A 17,543-nucleotide genomic window follows, 5' to 3' on the forward strand; every position below is an offset into this window, starting at 1 on the left:
CTGCAGCTGTTGGCCTTGCAAGGACGTAGCATCTTCGGATGGCTTTTGCTCTGGTGTAGAAGCTATCAGTAGTTACTGTATGTGGCCCTGTAGCACCTGAGGAGCATTTTGCCTGGCTGCCAGCTGGCCTAAATAACACCTGAAAGAGGTAAGTGGGTGGCAGCTGGTGCATCAGGGGAGAGCAGCTCCTTTCTGGGTGTGTGGGAAGGCTGGCCAGCCGGGGCTGGTGCTCTGATGGGTGAAGGGTTGCATCCGATACAGCAGCCCTGGGAGATGGGATGGTTGTTATTTGTAGGCGCAGCTGAGCAGCGCTTTTTGTTTCTTGCTTGTTGAAATTGATTTTGTCTCCAACTTTCTTACAGGGTTTCCACGGTCCTTATCCCTTCGGACAGTCTTAAAACACAAAAAACGGGTATCGGCAAGAGGAGAATTTAACAAAGAACTGACTTTGGGGGGGAGGGAAGGAGGGGGATCCACGTGGCAAACAGACCCAGCGTGGACCCCCCTTCTCTGCCTCCACGTTCTGGATAAAGAAGAAAACAAAATCAAAAGCCCAATAACTTAAGACTGTTTCCGGAGGAAAGATCTCAGTATGCGTGTGTGAATGCTGCCGTTCAGGAGTGCTGTTTAATGCTGTGAGGAGGAAACTCTACCGACACCGTGCTTTTGTTTTTTCAGAAGTCGTTCTCACGTGGAACCGTTGGGTAGCTTGAGAAGTTTCCAAGAGAAAATGAGATGAAAAAGCCATCTTTAAAAAGAATTTCTGCCTACGGAGCGGTTGTAGTTTGAGCAAATGTTTCATTTGTTTCTTTCCTGTTGATATATTTTAGATAAGGGACAGCGTGCATTGTGGTGGGACTGCCACGCTTGGCTTGGTACCAATGGACGTTGTTGGCTTGGCGTCTTCTGCGGGTTCATGCAGTGACTTCTTTGTGTTTTAATGGCAGGTTGGGTCCGTACCCGGCTCAGCGTTTTTAATTTCACCTTTGGATTTTATTTACCCGCTTCTTAATCTCCTTAATTCTTTTGGGGTCTTTATCTTTTCCTTCTGGGTTGAGCGTTGCTGTCCGTTGCCCTGCTCGAGGACCGGCTCTCAGCATCACGGTTGAAGAGAGGGACTCTGGGACTGGGTTAGGGTAACAGGAGGGCTCCTTTCCCCTCCTCTTGTGCACCAAGTGCTCGCGTGCACGACCACGTTAATAAGAAACAGTTTGATTAAAGATCCAGAGCTGTCCGTTGTGGTTAGCATTTCAAAATGCTCCTTTTGTTAACTCTCGATGTACAATAGCTGTGCCTAGAGCAACCAAGCAAAGTCTATCAGTCTTGTGCCAAGAGGAGGCTGTTTTTCCGTAGCTGTAATTCACTCGATGATAGTCGCAAAGCTTTGCAAGTCACGCCCCTATAGTTTTGAATCTGCCATCTCTCTCATACAGTATAAGTTTGGATTCCTTTCCCCTGGTAGGAAGCGTTAGCTTAGAGGCTAATTGCATCTTTGAATGTAGAGCAAGAGTTAGAATCAGCAGCTGGATTCCACTCTGTCGCCTTGTATTCGTTTGCCTTTACCATCCTGGCTTGGATAGCTTTGAGGCTCTCACCTTTCCAACGGGCTCTCCAGGGCTTGTTGCTAAAGGAGGACTCGTTCCTCCAAAGATACGGGTTGCTCTGTTGTTCCTCCAGTGCATCTTCATGCACTTATTAATTGGAAAGCCCAGTGTGAAGGGAGGAGGAACGGCCTTGTGGGTTCCTGAGGGACTGTGTCCCCACGGGCCCTTCTGCAGGGGCACAGGCCAACCAGGAAACCCACAGGCCAGAAGAGCCATCAGCCAAAGATACAGTGATATGCAAATACCCCACGACCTTCTTCCAAGTCTTTCTGGTGCAGGTTCCCTTCAGAGCAGAGCGCAGGCTTGCTGCTGCATGGTGTGTGTGGCATTTTCTTCTTGGTTTGTTTTCAGTGAGGGATCAGTTTGCATTGCAGCTGCCAATCAGCGCATGCAGGTGCTTCTTGTGGAGGGCAGTGGGGCTTCTCTGCTTCCAGCAGAGGAAGAATTGGACCTTCAGGAGCACGTGTGGTTTGGTGGACAGACTCGGGTCCATGTCAGCAGCTTGCTAGAGCTGGGTAAGTGGCACAGAGCCCGACTGAGCCGCTCTGGAACGTGTCCATGGAAGGTAGAGCTGCACTGCTTGGTGCCGCTGCAGTGTTTGTTTCCTGTCCTGTCCATCTTTCTGCCCTGCTGAAGTTGTATTCTCTCAGCATCCAGTTTAGGGAGTAGTTTGCATTGCTGCATCGTAGCTTGGAGCAAGTGGATCCTTCCTTTCTGAGCAGGTGGTTAATGTGCCAAGCTCAGAAGGCACGAACTTGACCATCGCATCTACAGAACTGCCACTGCCCTTCTGAAAGCATCTAAAACGCTGCAGGCTGCTGTTTGCCCAGATGATGAGGTGATTCCTTATCTTTATTAGCTCCCTTTGTCAGCTGTGTAGTGGAAGGGGGCAGGGGAAGGAAATAAGACCTCGGCGTCATACTGCAGCTGGTGCTGCAACCTTTGCCTTGCATCAGCTGGGAGACCCTTGAGCCTCAGATCTCCCCACTTCAGCTTTCTGCTCTTTGTGTACACAATGGCTGCCGCGCTTGTGTTCCTGTGCTGCTCCTGCTAAAGAATGAATCTTCCTTTTCTTGAGAAAAGCTTGCATGATGCACCCCAACAAGTCCTGTGCTTTCCCACTCAGAAGGCAAACTTGTTCGGCACAGATCTGAATACTCTCCCGAGCGTTTCCAACCCACGGTGTCCTTGTGGCAGGAGTGACTTACTCCAGGGTGTGCAGGAAGGCAGGGCCTGAGGTGCTGCTGAGCCCTGCAGCCTCGTGCTGCTCACACTGCAGCTGTTCCCCGGGGAGCTGAGCGCAAGCACTGCTCAGTGGGGATGATCCCTGAAAGCGATGGTGCAGAGCTGCAGTGCTCTGAGAGTCCGGGCTGTAACCTTTGCTGTGACAGTGGGAGGACGTTGAAATTAGAGGTTGCTCAACCTCTGGGTTTTTCCTCTCCTAAGAGCTGTTTCTCTGAGCCTAAAGGTGGTTTCATCTCCTCTGGCTCCTTGGAACGCAGCGGTACAGCCAGCCCTCGTGTTGCTCTTGCTGTCAGCTTTCCTGGTCTTAAAGAGAGAGCTCCGAGATGTTCAGGTGTTGTGAGGGGGGCACTGGGATCCGTATGGATTTCTGTAGGGCTGATGCATTCAAACTGGTGGAGGCTTTAACATCAGGCAGGTGAAACCAATGGCGTGCTTTGTCAGGATTGCTGCAGCTCACAGGAGCCATGCCGGGGGGGGTTATGCACATAGAGCTCAGGCTTGAGAGAAATAGGAGGAAACCATTGGGAGGCTGCATCACCCCAATGGGGCTGGTACTGGGCTGTATGGCAGGGTGCAGTGATGGAGGCTGAGCACCCGTCTGTCCTGAGCAGGAGAGAGACCTTCCTCACCCGCTGCCCCTCCAAGAAGGGCCAATGCTGCAATCCATCTCTGCTCTCTAAGGTCGGATCCCTGTGTTGGGCACAAGCAGCGATCCTTGCACCCTCTGTGAGCCCAGGGGGAGTCAGAGCACGGCCGAGGTGTGAGCTGAGCCCCAGAGCATCGGTGCTGTGCTGGGGGTGGGCAGCGCTGAGCTGCAGCACGGGGATGAAGCCGTGTGGGCAGGAGAGCAGCCAGAGCCTGCAGGGTTGGGGAATGCACGCTGTCCCGTGTCTGGGTTTCTGTTGTGTGTTTCATTTCTTTCCTTGTGTGAGTGAGTGGGTGGTTCTGCAGCCTGTCTATTCTCTCTGGGGGGAGTGCATGTGTAGAACAGGACGGTGTGTTGCCTCATTGAGTCCGGGAGAAGTCCTACGATAGCACATTGGGGGTCAACCATGACAAATGAAAAAGGAAGCTTTTTCCTTGATGTATAAATGAATATTTGTATGATTAAATTAACACAGGAAACAAACAGCGTTCTGTGCCCGTTGAGAGTTTTATTGAAGCTGGGAAGAAACCTTCACCATCTGCCATCTTGCAGCCAGTCGTGCCCTGCTGTCTCAGGACTCGCAGGCACTGAGGCACATTGCTTCTTGCTCTGCCTTTCCTCCTGGACATTCTGTGTGTGCTGTTAAGTTAATCCAACTTCCCGGCCCGGGGGAAGGTGTGACGAGTGACTGAGGCCCATTTTGGGTGGAAGGTGATGGGGGAGGAGAGATGGGGGGGGCTGCCCTGGGAGCTCCTGTCCCAGGAGGAGCTGGAACTCCCATTGGGCTGCACTGGGAATGCAGTGCGGGTACCCGGGGTGGGGAATGCTGGGGGGAGAAGCACTAAAGGGGGTGTCCGGTGTCCCCATGGACAGGGTGAGGCCATGGGGGGTCCTTGGAGGCACGTGTCCCATCCCTTGGGCTGGTGGCATTTCCCAGGCCAGGCCTTTTTGCTCAGGGCACCCAGCCGAGACATTTGCCTATATAAACTATATTGTGGAGCAGCTTAGATAAAGCTGAGCTCTTGCTTACATGTGACTTTGTTACTAATCCTCACAAGAAACCTCAGTATGTGTGCGCTGGGTTTGCTCTTTCACATTTGAATAAGTGCCTGAAGCTTTCATGTGCTGTTTGAGCTTTGACTGAAAGCCTCATGGGAAACAGACATCCTGCTGCCTGCGCCTATGGCTGTTTGTTTTGCACCACGAAACGAACGCACCCCTTCAGCTCTGGGTGCCCACGGGTGGCTTTAAAACAAGTCTCTGTTTGGATAGCTTGGGATGCCTCCCCTCCTCACCCCCTTCCCCCTAAAAACTTCTCACTGCTTATTTGCTTGGAGGAACCTGTTTGTCTTCAGGGTTGCAACCTGTCAGGAGTTCAGCAGAGCAGGACGGTGTGATCACAGCTCCCTCCTAATGCTGCCTCCCAAGCAGGCAAGTACCTTTTCGCTCCCAGGGTGGTGACACACTGGAACAGGTTGCCCAAGGAGGCTGTGGGTGCCCCATCCCTGCAGGCATTCAGGGCCAGGCTGGATGTGGGACTCCTGCATCATCCCAGGGTCTCTGTGCACATGTGGGTCTGGTGGTGTTTTTTCCCCCCAGGTGAAGCTCCTCCTCACACTCTCCATGTGTGGAAGCAGGTGGAGCTTTTCTTTGGAATCTGGCTGTAAGCTGGAATTGCTGTAACCAGCCAGTGCGCGAATGGGGAATGTTAAACAGAAACGATGTAAGGGAATATTATCTCAAACCATTCATAAAACAGCTGAGTAAAAGCATGCACGGGAAGCCAAGTGCAGCAGCAGATGGCACGCACAGGTAAAGCTGCGGCGTTGTTTGCTCCACCAAATATTACGGGATCAGGGCTGGTTTAAGAGCTCGCTGTGTTCCCTTATTTCGTTTACATCTTTCAGTAGTGAAACCTCAATTCCTGGCCTTGGACCGGACCAGGTGCCAGCAGAGGGAGCTGAGCGTTCCTCATCCTGCCGCCGGGCTGTGGAGCTGGTCACAGCGTGGTGTGCTCCGTGTGCGCTGCTGGAGCCCCAGAGCAGGAGGTGGAGCCGTGCTGGGGCAGCCCTGGGGTGTGAAGTTGCCCCCATCCGGGCAGAAAGGAGCATGGCCCGAGCTGTGCGCTGCTGGCTGGGACCTGGGGGAGCTCCATGCAGGGGGAGCAAAGGAGAACCTGGCGCTTCTTGTTATCTAATCTGCCCCGTTTTCCCTCCTCGTTGTTTCCTCAATTAATTCTGACAGCTGCAGGCTGGGCTGTGAGCTCAACCCATGGTGCCAAAGCCTGGAAGCATGGAGAGGCATCGGATGTGACCCTGGGGGTGACCCTGTCTGACTCTGAGGACACCATGGGACACCATGGGACACAATGGGACACAATGGGACACAATGAGACCGTTCTCCCTGACCTCCCCGTGGTGAGGATGTGATGGCCCTGAGCCTGGCTGCACAGAGGTGGTACCTCCAGTGTCCCCACATCTCCTGCATGAGATCCATTCACTTGCAGGGTGGCTCAGGGTGGAGAGGGAAGGTTGGCATTTCCCGATGGAGATCCCATTTTGTCTGTCTCAAGGCAAGGAGGCGATGGGGAGCCTGGTGTCCCCAGGGTGGCTGCACTGGGGGCATCCTCAGCACCCTGCTGGGAGCCGGGGGGGCTTTCAGAGACCTCCAGCAGGAATCCCACCCCTTTGGGACCCCAGCCCAGGCTGATTCAGCACAGGGGCTGCTGTGTTGTGCAATGCCCACGGGCAATGTGGGGTGTGGGGCAGCAGGTGAGGTGCCTGAGAAGCAGGTTTGTCCAAATTTTAAAGGGATCTGCGTACGTAGCGATAAGGAAGCCATTATTTGAAGAGCAAACAAATGGAAACTGCTGGAGGTACTTCTTCCTTTTCTTTTTGCAGGCCAAGGGTGCGGTGCTGATGCTGTCGGCGGGCAGGATTGGGTCCCACAGTGCTGCGGTGTGGGGCTGCTGACAGCTGTGCCATTGGGGCTGGGTTGTGTGTGCTCCTTAGGGTCGGCTCTGGGATCTGTGCGCCGTGCGCTGAGCTGGAGATGAACCTCGAGATGACAAAGTTTTGAGTCATCCCACCAGGAAAAGGGTTTCTGGCCTGTCTGGAAATGCCGGTCTTGGTGAGCGCCCTCATGGCAGGCTGGTGGTGTCACAGCTGTGTTGTGGGGCAGCTGCTCAGCCCGGCATGTCCCCATGTTGTGTCTGAGCCCGTTGGCTTTGTGTTGGCCAAAGAGAAATGGGAACGTGGGACCTTCCCCAGACAAACCCTAAACCTCATGGTATCGTCACCCAAATGGTTGGGGTCCCACTGGTGGCTCCTGTTCCCCTTGCAGGGTGTTGTGGGTGTCCCTGGGTGGGATCCCTGCCCTGCTTGCCCCAGGCAGTGCCAGTGCCCTCCTTCCTTTTGGGGCTGTGGGTGTCACGGTGAGGGCTTTGTTTCTAAAGGGCAGCTTATTCCCATCCTTCCCCCATCATGGCTTTTTTCATCGGCTTTTGGTTGAGGATTAGGCCTGTGTTGACAGAACAAACACTTTGCTGCCCTCAAATCCACAGCTGAGAACAGAAGCCATGTTCTCACCACGCTGGGGCCCAAGCCAGCGCTGGGATGGGGAGAATTGGGTTTGGGGTGAGGGTGCCCCATTTGGGGTCATGTTTGGGGCTGAGGTTGGAGCCTGGCTCCTGCAAGACAGCAGTGGGCATTAATTGCTGTCTGCTTCAATGTTCTGTCCTGTGAGACCATGATGGAATGGTGCTGCTTTCCCATTGCTGTCACTGATGGCTTTTTTCCCCCTCAGCCAGGCTCTGGGGGCTCCTTGTGCTGCTGCAGCTCCACGGGGAGGTCTGGATTGGGGGGCAGCTGTGTGTGCTGGGGAGCAGCAGATACCTGCGAGGGTGAGAGAGGTGCTGGGCCTCCCCATCCCTTGTTTGGTGGGTCCCCATTGAGCCCCCCAGCTGTGGGTGCTGCTCCCCTGGGCTGTTGGTGTCAGACCTGGATGATGCTTATCAGAACCATGCATCTCCTTAGGAGCCGGGTGACTCATGGCTGAGTCACAGCTCCCTGTGCATTGCTCATCCCCAGCTGCTCCGTGCTGAGCCCTGTGAGGTTGTCCCCATGACCCCTCCATGGTGTGAGATGCTCAGTGCTGGAGAGCAGCGCCTTTGCCTTGGAGCTGCAGTGCACGGAGTGGCTTCATCCCCGTGTTCAGGGGGATCTGAGCTCTGTGTGGAGCAATGGGGGTCTGTCCCCTCCTTGGGAGCCCCAACCCTTACAGGGCAGGATTTTCTGCTCCCAAAGCTCTGCAGCTCCTCTGAGCTGAGACAGGCAGCTGGGTGCCCTTCAGCTCCTGCCAGCCCTTCCCACCCAGCCCTGCCAGCTCTCACCTCCAGCCAACGCTGTGCCTTTGAGAGGCTGCTTTGTGTGGATCCCCACCCGGGACAGAACTTTGGCTCTGCTGGGTCGGACAGCACGGGGCTGAGCTGTGCCCACCGGCCTCTCCTGCTGCGGGGCGCTGTGTGCTGCCCTGGGCTCACAGTGGCTCACGGGTTCTCCCTGACCCCGTGTCTCCCACGCTCCGGGGCCGTTATGCCCGAGGATCATTTGCACGTGGGGGGAAAAAAAAAACAGAAAGCGATGGAGGAGAAGAATGAATTTGCATTTCTTCATGGCAGCCTCTGTGGGAAACAAAGCTGCTGAGGGCTGTGCAAGAAGACATCGTGTCTGCTGGCACGGGGCCCTGCCTGTCTCACCTGGCTGCGTAGGGCTGGGAACTGCTGCTGGGTGCCTGCGGCGTGGTGAGGGGTGCTGGCCCCATTGGTGGGCTGAATGGTGAGGAAATGGGCAGGAGATATAGAGCCAGGGGCTGGTTGGGTTGAAAAGGGCCTTGAAGGTCATAGAACCATGCGATGGTTGGGTTGGAAGGGACTTTAGGGACCATGGAACCATGGGCTGGTTCTATGGAAGGGACCTTAAAACCATCGAGCTTTATCCTCTTTGCTGTGAGCATCGACCAAGGGGCAGCCCAACTCCAGAGCTGTGTGTGCTCAGTGCTTCACCCCAGTGCCATGTGTGGGGTGCCCACGACCTGTCCTCACCCCACCTCTGCCCGCAGTTGCTCTGTGCCGAGCCGGGCGCACCCTGAGCCCTCTCTTTGCCTTTTCTTCCTGGCACCGCCGGGCGACCCGCAGCCACTTCCAGGCTTTTAATCCCAGGAGACAAAAGCCGGAGTTTAAACGCGAGCCGGGGCTGAAAGGAGCGGGGCATTAAGCAGGGAACAGCAAACACGCAGCTGGATCCCGCTGCTCACGGCTGCCAGCCCCGCGACCTCCCCGCCTGCGTCAGCGGCACCGCGGCCGGGGAGCCGAACTCAGAAGCCCCGGGTTGTTTTATCAGGGTGGGCCCCTCGGCTGTGCCGGCAGCAATAACCGCGGCTGTTTGCGCTGAGCAGACGCACGGCGCCCCGTAAATGGGCTTGATGGCAGCAGCTGGAAGATGGGGAGGCGCGGAGCGCGTGGCCGGGGGCAATAAAGGGGAGCGGCCCCGCCTGGCTCCGCGCTGCTGGGTTTGGGGAAGGGACACGGCTGGTGTGTGAAGGAGATGCTCTGCAGGGGAGCTGCACGGGGCTGCCTGGCCTGGGCTGCTCCTCGTGTGTTTGGTGATGTGACACCCAGTGACTCCAGCAGAACCCCAACCCAAAAGGCTTCCCGTCCGAGAGCTGCAGCCCCGGCTCCATCCCTGCTGGCAGGGCCGTGTCCCCGTTGGCACCTCAGGTGGTGCAGGGACACCCCCAGCAGCTGTGGGTCAATGGGATGGGAACGGCACCAGATCCCATCTGCTGGGATGGCTGCCCTGAGCTCCGTGTGTCCGTCCTCCAGACACAATAAACCTGGGCTGGAAGTGAACCGCAGGGTGCAAACATCCAGGGAAGAGCAATTAAGATTCCGGGCAGCAGGAGGGCGGTGAGCTGCACGGGATCCCTGCAGGAGGAATCCCATCTCCACCCCGTGCTGTGCTGTGCATGCTGCTGTTCTCCAGTGCAGCAGAGGGAACCCCGCTCTGCAGAACACCAGGAGCTGCTGTTGGGCTCCGGTGCCAGCTCAGTGCCCTCTGGTTTCGCAGCGACATCAAGTCCTGTCAATGCTTTTATTCTCTCTCTCCATTCTAGGGCCGCTCATGTGTTGTTCTTGTGCTGGAGCCAGCGGCTGCTGCAGGCAGAGGGATTCCTCCATGCTGATTCACACAGCACAGCACCTGGGATGAGGAAAAACCCTGCAGAGCTGCAGGGGCAGAGCAGAAAAGCCTGACTTCATTTCCCCTCTTTGGTTGTTCCCAAGGTGTTGCAATCTATTCTTTTCCTCTTTTGCATATTGTAACCAGAGCTGCTCGCAACCACCTGCGATTGCACAACTCCGGGCTGACGCAGGCGGCCGCAGCCGTGGGCTCCCATGTGGGGCAGCCCCACTGCAGGCCCCATCCGTAGGGACCCCACCTTCCCCATCACCCCCAGCCCTTGGAGCACCTCTATGGGTCTGGGAAGTGGTGAGTGCTGGGCCCGCTGGTCCTTCAGCAGACACCAAACGGGTTTTGCCAGCCCCGGTGTTTTCCCATCTCCGCTCCCCATTTTTGGGGCTGTTTCCCCATTTTCAAGCCCTGCGTTGTGCTGCTCACCTCTCCCTGAGCAAAGCAAATGCACAGCGAGGCGGGGAAATGCTTTTCCCTTTAATCTCTTTCACTTACTGGGATGTCCGGTGCTGCTGACGGGAGGAGAGCAGGACAGGGGCTGGGTGCACTGATTGGGATGTTCCTACAGAGCCGAGCCCCCTCTGCCCTATTCCATCCCATTGCATCCTGCTCCAGTTTGCTCCCGGCCTTGCTAATGGCTGGTAATTCAACCTAATGAGCAAGGGAGTCCCCTGGCCGACATCCCAGCGAGGAGGGCAGCTGTTTGTGCACGGCCTGCAGCCATCCCTTGTGCTGGTACCTGCGTGGAGCTGTGATGGAGGGCAGTGCTTTGCAGTTTGGGGCCGTGCACCACACAGGGAGTGAGAAAGGGAACGGTGGCCACAGTGGTTCCCCAGCACACGTGTGGGTGTGCGGCTCACCTGGAGGTTCTGCTCTGTATCTTAACTCCCCACGGCCGACACACCTATGCTTCCGTACACCAGCACTGATAAAGCTCCCCACGCTTGAATGGCTGCGGGGTTGTGTGCCGGGTCCTGCCTGGGGACTCTGGAGCCTATTTGGGGACAGTGCTGCGTGTGGCCCCAAACCTTGTGGGCACAGCCCCGGGCAGCCTGGTGCACTGTGGAGCTTGTAGGGATGATCCCCCCCCACTTACGCCATGTCCCCACCCCGCTGCCATGCCCCCATTGCTCCCACCACCATCTCCCCCTGCCACGTGTTCCCAACCCGGCTGTGTTTCCCAAAACAGGAGCAATGCTCACCTCGGGTGGCAGCAGCCCTAATCTGGGGGCAGTGTTTTCCATAGGATAAGATAACATTAAGGCTCTGACCGCCTTTCCATGGGGTTTGATTTCCCTCTCTCCTCCCGGCTCACACCTGTGCTTATCGGTGAGCAGGAGGGGTGCGGAGTCCCCGGGTGCCATGGGATGCATTGGGGGGAGGGGATGACAGTAGAATGGTGCAGGTTTGGGGCACTGCGTAGGGCTGGTGCAGGGGAGGTTGGTTTTGCACATACAGGAGAAGTGCCCGAGCTGTGCTGCGTTCTTGACGTGTTCAGGGTGACCATAAATACCAGCCCGGGGTCTGTCTCGGTCACAACAGCTTTTTCCTGCTTTTGCCGGTGCAAACAACCCAGACCCGGAGCAGTGCGTGTCCCCACTGCGCCCCACACAGCAGCGATGTGGGGAGGAGAAGGGACCAACAACCATTATGAGGTGCAGCGGGTTCTGGTTTGTCCTGGGGGGCTCAAGCAGCTCCGCTCCCCAAAATGCCTCGGGATGCTGCGTGCTGCTGCAGTGCACCCAATGGGTCTCTGTGCTCCAGAAGAACCTTCTGCTCTCACCCTGCACATCTGTGCCTCCATGGTGGGTGTTATGGTGGGAAGGGGTTGATGAGGGTCTTCCCTATGGGGTCCCATGTGGGGCTGAGCCTGGCACCGAGCTGCACCCCCTCAAGGGTTAACCCTGCTTGGGCTGTTCAAACACCTCCAGCTGAGGTAAGCACGCAGCCTGTTTGTTCAGGTAAATAAGGAAGGAATTGGATATAATGGGCCGAGGAGGCATTTGCTGAGCGTGTCCCCATCGCACGCCTCCTCCATCCCTCAGCCACTGCTCCCTGTGCCCCATCTGTGTCCCCACCCCACACGGTGTCCCCTGGCAGCTCATGCTTTGGAGCCCGTGAGCCGGGTGGGTGCTGTGAGGCATCATCCCCACTGGGGCTCTGCACTTGGGGCCATGCCCACCCCGAGCACTGTGCGGAGCAGCACAGGGTCAGCTCTTCCCGCCCACTGCTGGGACCGATGCTGCTGCTGAGCCCCGTCAAGGTAAGAGCCACACAACCATCCCTATGGACCCTCCTGCCATCCCTGCGTGGTGGCGCTGGTTGGGGATGGGTGTAGGGTTGTCTGCCAGGGGGCATCTCGGAACCCTATTACTGGAGCAGCACCTTCTTAGGGTTGCTGTTTCTCTGGATTTCTGCTGTTTTCTCCCTGAGTGCTTGAGGCTCGTTGGCTCCAGGTTGGATTTTTATGGTTCTGCTCGGTTAGTGAAACACAAACGCTGCTTGGCTGCCAAATCCCCCACAATACGGCTGTTCTCGCGGGCAGGGAACTGCCTGCTATAAATAGGGGCTCCCTGGCCCTACATGGGGAACACCAAGCTCTGCTGCTCACCTGGGGGACACCGAGCACTGGGGCTTTGCTTGGGACACCATTGAGTGGTGCCCGTCCCCACCCCACTGCTCGCAGCTCATGGCTGGGGCAGCCTGACCCCGGGTTTGGGACACAGCGCCCAGCTGTCAGCACCCATGCAGGTAATGGGGGTCAGGGGAGGGGGGTGGCAAAAGGCTGGTGGCAATTTTGGGACCCCTGGGTGGGCTGCATCCCTGCCGTGCACTGAGTTTGTCCCAGTGTGGGGCTGCAACCCCATAGCGAGACCCTGATCTGTCGCATTTCTCTATCTGCCCCACGTCCCCAGCCCGGCGATGGGGTGAGTCTCAGGGCACTGTCGTGTGGGGTTTGGGGACTCCCACACTGTGTGTTGTTTGCTGCTGCAAGAAACTGGGGACAAACCCCAAATCCCTGATAGAAACGGGTTTGGGGGCAGAAAGGACTTTGCTGGGTGCCCATCCTCTCCTGGGATTGGAGGGTAAAAGGGCACATCCTGCTGGCAGTAGGGATGTGTGGGGTGGCTGTGGGTCACAGCGCGGCCCCATCGCAATGCCGGGGTCAGGAGGGGGCGCACAGCCCGGCCCCGCTCCCCCCTCCCCACTGCCTGGGGGGGTGGTTGGGAAGCACCTGCGGCTTCGGGACCGTCCCGGGTGCCCCGTGCCCGGCACAACCTGTTCCACCGCGGCTTAGCAGTAATTAACGGCCCCATTGTTCGAGGGTCGGGGGGGAGGGGGGGGATTTTTGATTTCTGTTTAATTTCCCTTCTTTCAAAGGCCGGTTGCGGGGCTGTCGCTGCTCACAGCCGGGCAGGGCCAGCGTTGCCCCGGGGCGCTGCGGTGTCCGCACGGCTCCGTTCCCCAGATGGGGCTGACACCGGCACGGCTGGGCCGTACTGACAGCGCTGCCCGACGGACGCACCTCCAGTTTTCGAGGGAAAAGCAACAAGGGAGAAGGAAAGAGGGGAAAAAAGGCACCCAAAGCGGCGAGCAAACAGTTCCCACCCAGGGAAGGCAAACAGCGGCCCCCGCCCTGCGAGTACAGCGCGGCGCTCTGCAGGTTGCGCTGGGGCCACGTTCCCAAACGTCCCGACCCTCCCCGTGCCCATCTTAGGGCTGGCAGAGGAGGGGGAGCGGGTCGGGGTCCCGTCCTGCGCTGCTGCTGGAGCCGTGCAGCTGTCGCCGCGTCCCTTTGTGCCGCAGCAGCGTGGGGCTGCATGGAAGGCGGATCTGCTAAAGCTCCTCTTTTCATCCGCAGCAGATAAAGGGGAGGTTTGGGAGCCGGTGCCATCGCTCAGGGAAACTGCTGGGGGGGGAGCAGCCCCTTCATCCTCTTCATCACTCAGTGCTGTGCTGCCAGGTCCCAATCCGTGGGGCTGTGCCAGCCCTGACAGCAGGACGTGGCTGGTGCTCACAGTTGGTGCCCAGCAGGGCCGTTCCCAATGCTGTGCAGGGAGCAGACCCCACTCCCAGGCTGAGTGGTTGCTGTGCAGCTCCGTGCTGCCCCTTCCCCTCGTCCCCGTCCCCATACAGAGCGTTGGTCCCCCAGTTCCCTCTCCCAGAGCTCTCTCAGTGGATGGAGCCGTTCCATGGGGCTGCCACAGGAATTCTGCAGGCTCATCCTCCTGAGCTCACAGTGGATGGGGATGGACCGATGGGAGCAGCTTTTGTTGTGGGACAGTGAAGGGAAGGTTGTGTTCCAGGGGTGGCCAAAGCCATGTGGCCCAGGAGAGCCATCCCCGGTGCCACCACTGCAGGGACACGCTCAGCTGACGCTCTCCATGCACATCACTGGGCCTGCAGGGTTTGTGCATCCCACACGTAGGGGCTATGAGGGCTCAGCCCCACTTGGGACCCCCCAGTGCCCCGTACCCAACTCCATCTCCCGCCCCAAAACTCAGACCATCCCCAGCACGACCCCAAGCCAACATTCCTCCAAGGGCTGCCCAGGAACTGCGCATCTCTTTGTAGGATTTTCCCCCTCTAACAGGCTTAGCTCCGCTTTGTGCCTCAGCCTCTCCTTCCCCCCCCCCTCCCCATCCCAGGTCTGAGCACTGGAAGCATGGGCAGCCCCAGCCCCCCCGGCACCCCCTTCTGCCTGCACTACTTCGACATGCTCTACTCGGAGGACGTCGCGTGGGCTGCCAAAGGGATGGGGGAGACCTCCCAGAGCGGCACCCCCGGGGGGAGAGGGGAGGTGAAGAAGGAGCCGGAGCAGTGTCCCATCATCGACAGCCAAGGTTTGGGGCTGGGGGGCGATGGGGAGCTGCAGGGGGGGCTGCCCTTGGAGGAGCACTCGCTGGAGCAGATGCAGAGCATGGTGGTGGGCGAAGTGCTGAAGGACATCGAGACGGCGTGCAAGCTGCTCAACATCGCTGCAGGTGGGTGCATGCAGAACCCCCCCACCCCAAATGCCCCCAAACACCCAGATGTGCTCTGAAACGGAACGTCCCAAATGCTCTGGAACCTTTCTGATAGCCCAAAGTGCCCCAAAAGTGCCCAACCTTCCCCCAAACCTCCTGCAGTGCTCCTTAAATACGCCCCGATCCCACTAAAATGCCCCCAAACACCCCTCAAAATGAGGAGGAAGGACTCACTCATCCTTCCCAGACATGGGGGTGGGTGAGCGCAGGGTGTCCATAGGGCTCTATGGGGTAATGCAGCTCTCACTGCCCCCAACCCCAGACCCCGCAGACTGGAGCCCCGGGAACGTGCAGAAGTGGATCCTATGGACGGAGCATCAGTACCGGCTGCCGCAGCTGGGCAAGTCCTTCCAGGAGCTGTCGGGGAAGGAGCTGTGCGCCATGTCGGAGGAGCAGTTCTGCCAGCGCTCGCCCGTCTGCGGCGATGTCCTCCACGCGCACCTCGACATCTGGAAGTCGGGTAGGCGCGGGGCCGGGGGGGGGCAGCGCTGAGCTGCGGGGTGGGCTCCCTCTGACCGCCCGCTCCTCAATTTCCAGCTGCTTGGATGAAGGAAAAAGCTGCCCCGGGGGACGTGAGATACTGCGGTGAGTTCTGCGCGGCTTTGCTGGGGTCCCGACCCTCGTTTCAGCCCCAGATGCAAGCGTGGCTTGACACAGGGGCTCCCTGTGTCCCTATGGGGCAGCTCAGGGTTGTACCCCGCCGCTCTCCCCACTGACTCATGGGCTCATCCCCCATCCCACCCCTCCCTGTGCAGGGGGTGACGGCGGCTGGGCGGACAGCGAGGTGGACTCATCCTGCGCCGGGCAGCCCATCCACCTCTGGCAGTTCCTGAAGGAGCTGCTGCTGAAACCCCACAACTACGGGCGCTTCATCCGGTGGCTCAACAAGGAGAAAGGTGGGGGGGGCGCTCCTGGGGTCCGGAGAGGGGTCCGGGGTGTGGGGGGGGTGACCCCCAAACTTCCCACCTCTGTTTCCCTCATAGGGATCTTCAAGATCGAGGACTCGGCGCAGGTGGCGCGTCTGTGGGGCATCCGCAAGAACCGTCCGGCCATGAACTACGACAAACTGAGCCGCTCCATCCGGCAGTACTACAAGAAGGGCATCATAAGGAAACCCGACATCTCACAGCGCCTCGTCTACCAGTTTGTGCACCCGCTGTGAGGGACTGAGCCTGGGGGGACCCTCACCGCCCTGCCTGACCTCAGCGCCGTCTTCCAGAGCTTTAGGACTGTGGTTGGGTTCGTCCCTGTGGACCAAAGGGACCCTTCTGCCCCCTAAATCCCTACTTGGAGTGGGGATGAGCTCTGAGAGCACCGTGGTCTGCCTGGCTCCGGGGCCAGGACCGTGCATGGAGTGGATTTAGGGGCTGGAAGCTGTGAAGGGGGATAAGGAGATGACAGACGATGTGTTGGGGGCTGCCTGCAGCCTTGGGATTGATGGTGAGAGTGTGCTCGGGGTCACTGGGGCTGCAGCCGGGGACCTGCTGTCCTCACACACTGCCTTCCCTTCTCTGCAGCCCTGGGCATCATTTGGACGTGCCCTTCCAATAGGAGACCCAGGTAACTCTATGGCATCTGGGAGCACAGCACAAGTGAGGACAACAGCCCTGGCTATGGGTTGGGCACTGTGGGGATGGGGAGGTGGGAGGGAGCCCCAACCACCCACCCCCATCTGCTATGGCTTCACAGCACACAGAGACATGAGCCCCCAGGATAGATGCATCCCCCAGCCCTCTGCAAGTACAGGGGGTTCCACCTCAAATCCCACCTCGTGGCTGAGGGGTGTGCGCTTTGCATGGGGCATGACTGCACAGCGTGGGACCTCAGCTCCAGCCCCACAGCAGCCCCCATTGAGCAACACCCCCAGCCCTGGGCATGGGGAACCCCGGAGCCCCCCACCCTCAGCACGGTGCCGTCCACTGGGTTTGGGGTTTCCTGTTCCTTAGGGAAAGAGATGCAGCTCTGCCGTTTCCCTCTGGACACAGAAGTGGGGATGGTGGGAGCTGCACGTTTCACAACGCTCTGAGCTACCTGGCGATGTCCACCTTGTAAATTACAGTCATTGTTTGTTGGATTTTCTTCATGGTTTTGCCTGGCGCTGAGTTGTGCTTTAGGTTCAGGTGGAGAGGGCAGAAAGGAGCCCTGCATCCCTGTGTACAAAAGGAATTCGTGCTCCTTCTTCTGCCTGTACCTCCATCCAGCTGCCCGCATCCTGCTGCTCTCCATGGGCACAGGGGCAGCCCCAAGCCCTGCTGCGTACATAAGAGAAAAGCACTTTTCTCCCCCTCCCTCCTCCTCACTGCTCACAGCTGCTGCTGTTTCCCCGGGGCTGCTTGGGACAGGGGCTGGTGACCCACACGTTGCACCTCCCGTGGGTTTGGGGTTTGCAGGAAGGCTGTGCATGCCACGCCAGCACCTCAGGGCTTTCCCACCTCCCACTTTCCCCAGTACAGCTCAGGATGCTTTCACTGGGAATGCTCTCTACCTGCTTTATCTCAGATCCCCCTGAGAGCTTTGCAAGGCTTTGCCCCATGGCTTGGCTCACCCCGCAGGGTGTGCTCCCCATCCCATAGCCCCCAGCACAGCCCACAGCTCCCTGTGCCACTTCCCAGCTGACCCCAAATGCAGCGAGCCCCAGTCCTGCAGCACCCACAGCCCCATCCTGAGCTTGTAGAGGGCACTGGGGGGGTTGGATGTGGGGGTTTTGGTACCAACCCCACAGCAGGGTCCATAACCTCAAGGGCAGAATCGGATTGACGCACACAAACCCAAA

General features: G+C 58.3%; 2 protein-coding genes across 2 annotated transcripts in view; both read left to right on the forward strand.

Annotated features, from left to right (window-relative positions):
• ILRUN (inflammation and lipid regulator with UBA-like and NBR1-like domains) overlaps positions 1–3,982 on the forward strand; it is a 26,970-nt gene extending 22,988 nt beyond the window's left edge. Inside the window, exon 5 of the mRNA XM_072355779.1 lies at positions 363–3,982. Within this exon, the coding sequence (XP_072211880.1) occupies positions 363–398 (36 nt within the window). The 3' untranslated portion in view covers positions 399–3,982. The remainder of the gene's footprint in view (positions 1–362) is intronic.
• A 2,263-nt stretch (positions 3,983–6,245) lies between these two features.
• On the forward strand, positions 6,246–15,932 carry SPDEF (SAM pointed domain containing ETS transcription factor). The gene is made up of 8 exons (XM_072356361.1): positions 6,246–6,266; positions 6,396–6,402; positions 6,541–6,624; positions 14,393–14,728; positions 15,033–15,230; positions 15,308–15,355; positions 15,526–15,666; positions 15,754–15,932. Exons 1-8 carry the CDS (start codon positions 6,246–6,248, stop codon positions 15,930–15,932), a joined length of 1,014 nt encoding a protein of 337 aa, XP_072212462.1.
• Positions 15,933–17,543: the final 1,611 nt, after the last annotated feature.

Source organism: Excalfactoria chinensis, chromosome 23 (assembly GCF_039878825.1).
Source record: "Excalfactoria chinensis isolate bCotChi1 chromosome 23, bCotChi1.hap2, whole genome shotgun sequence".
Classification (NCBI taxonomy): Eukaryota; Metazoa; Chordata; class Aves; order Galliformes; family Phasianidae; genus Excalfactoria; species Excalfactoria chinensis.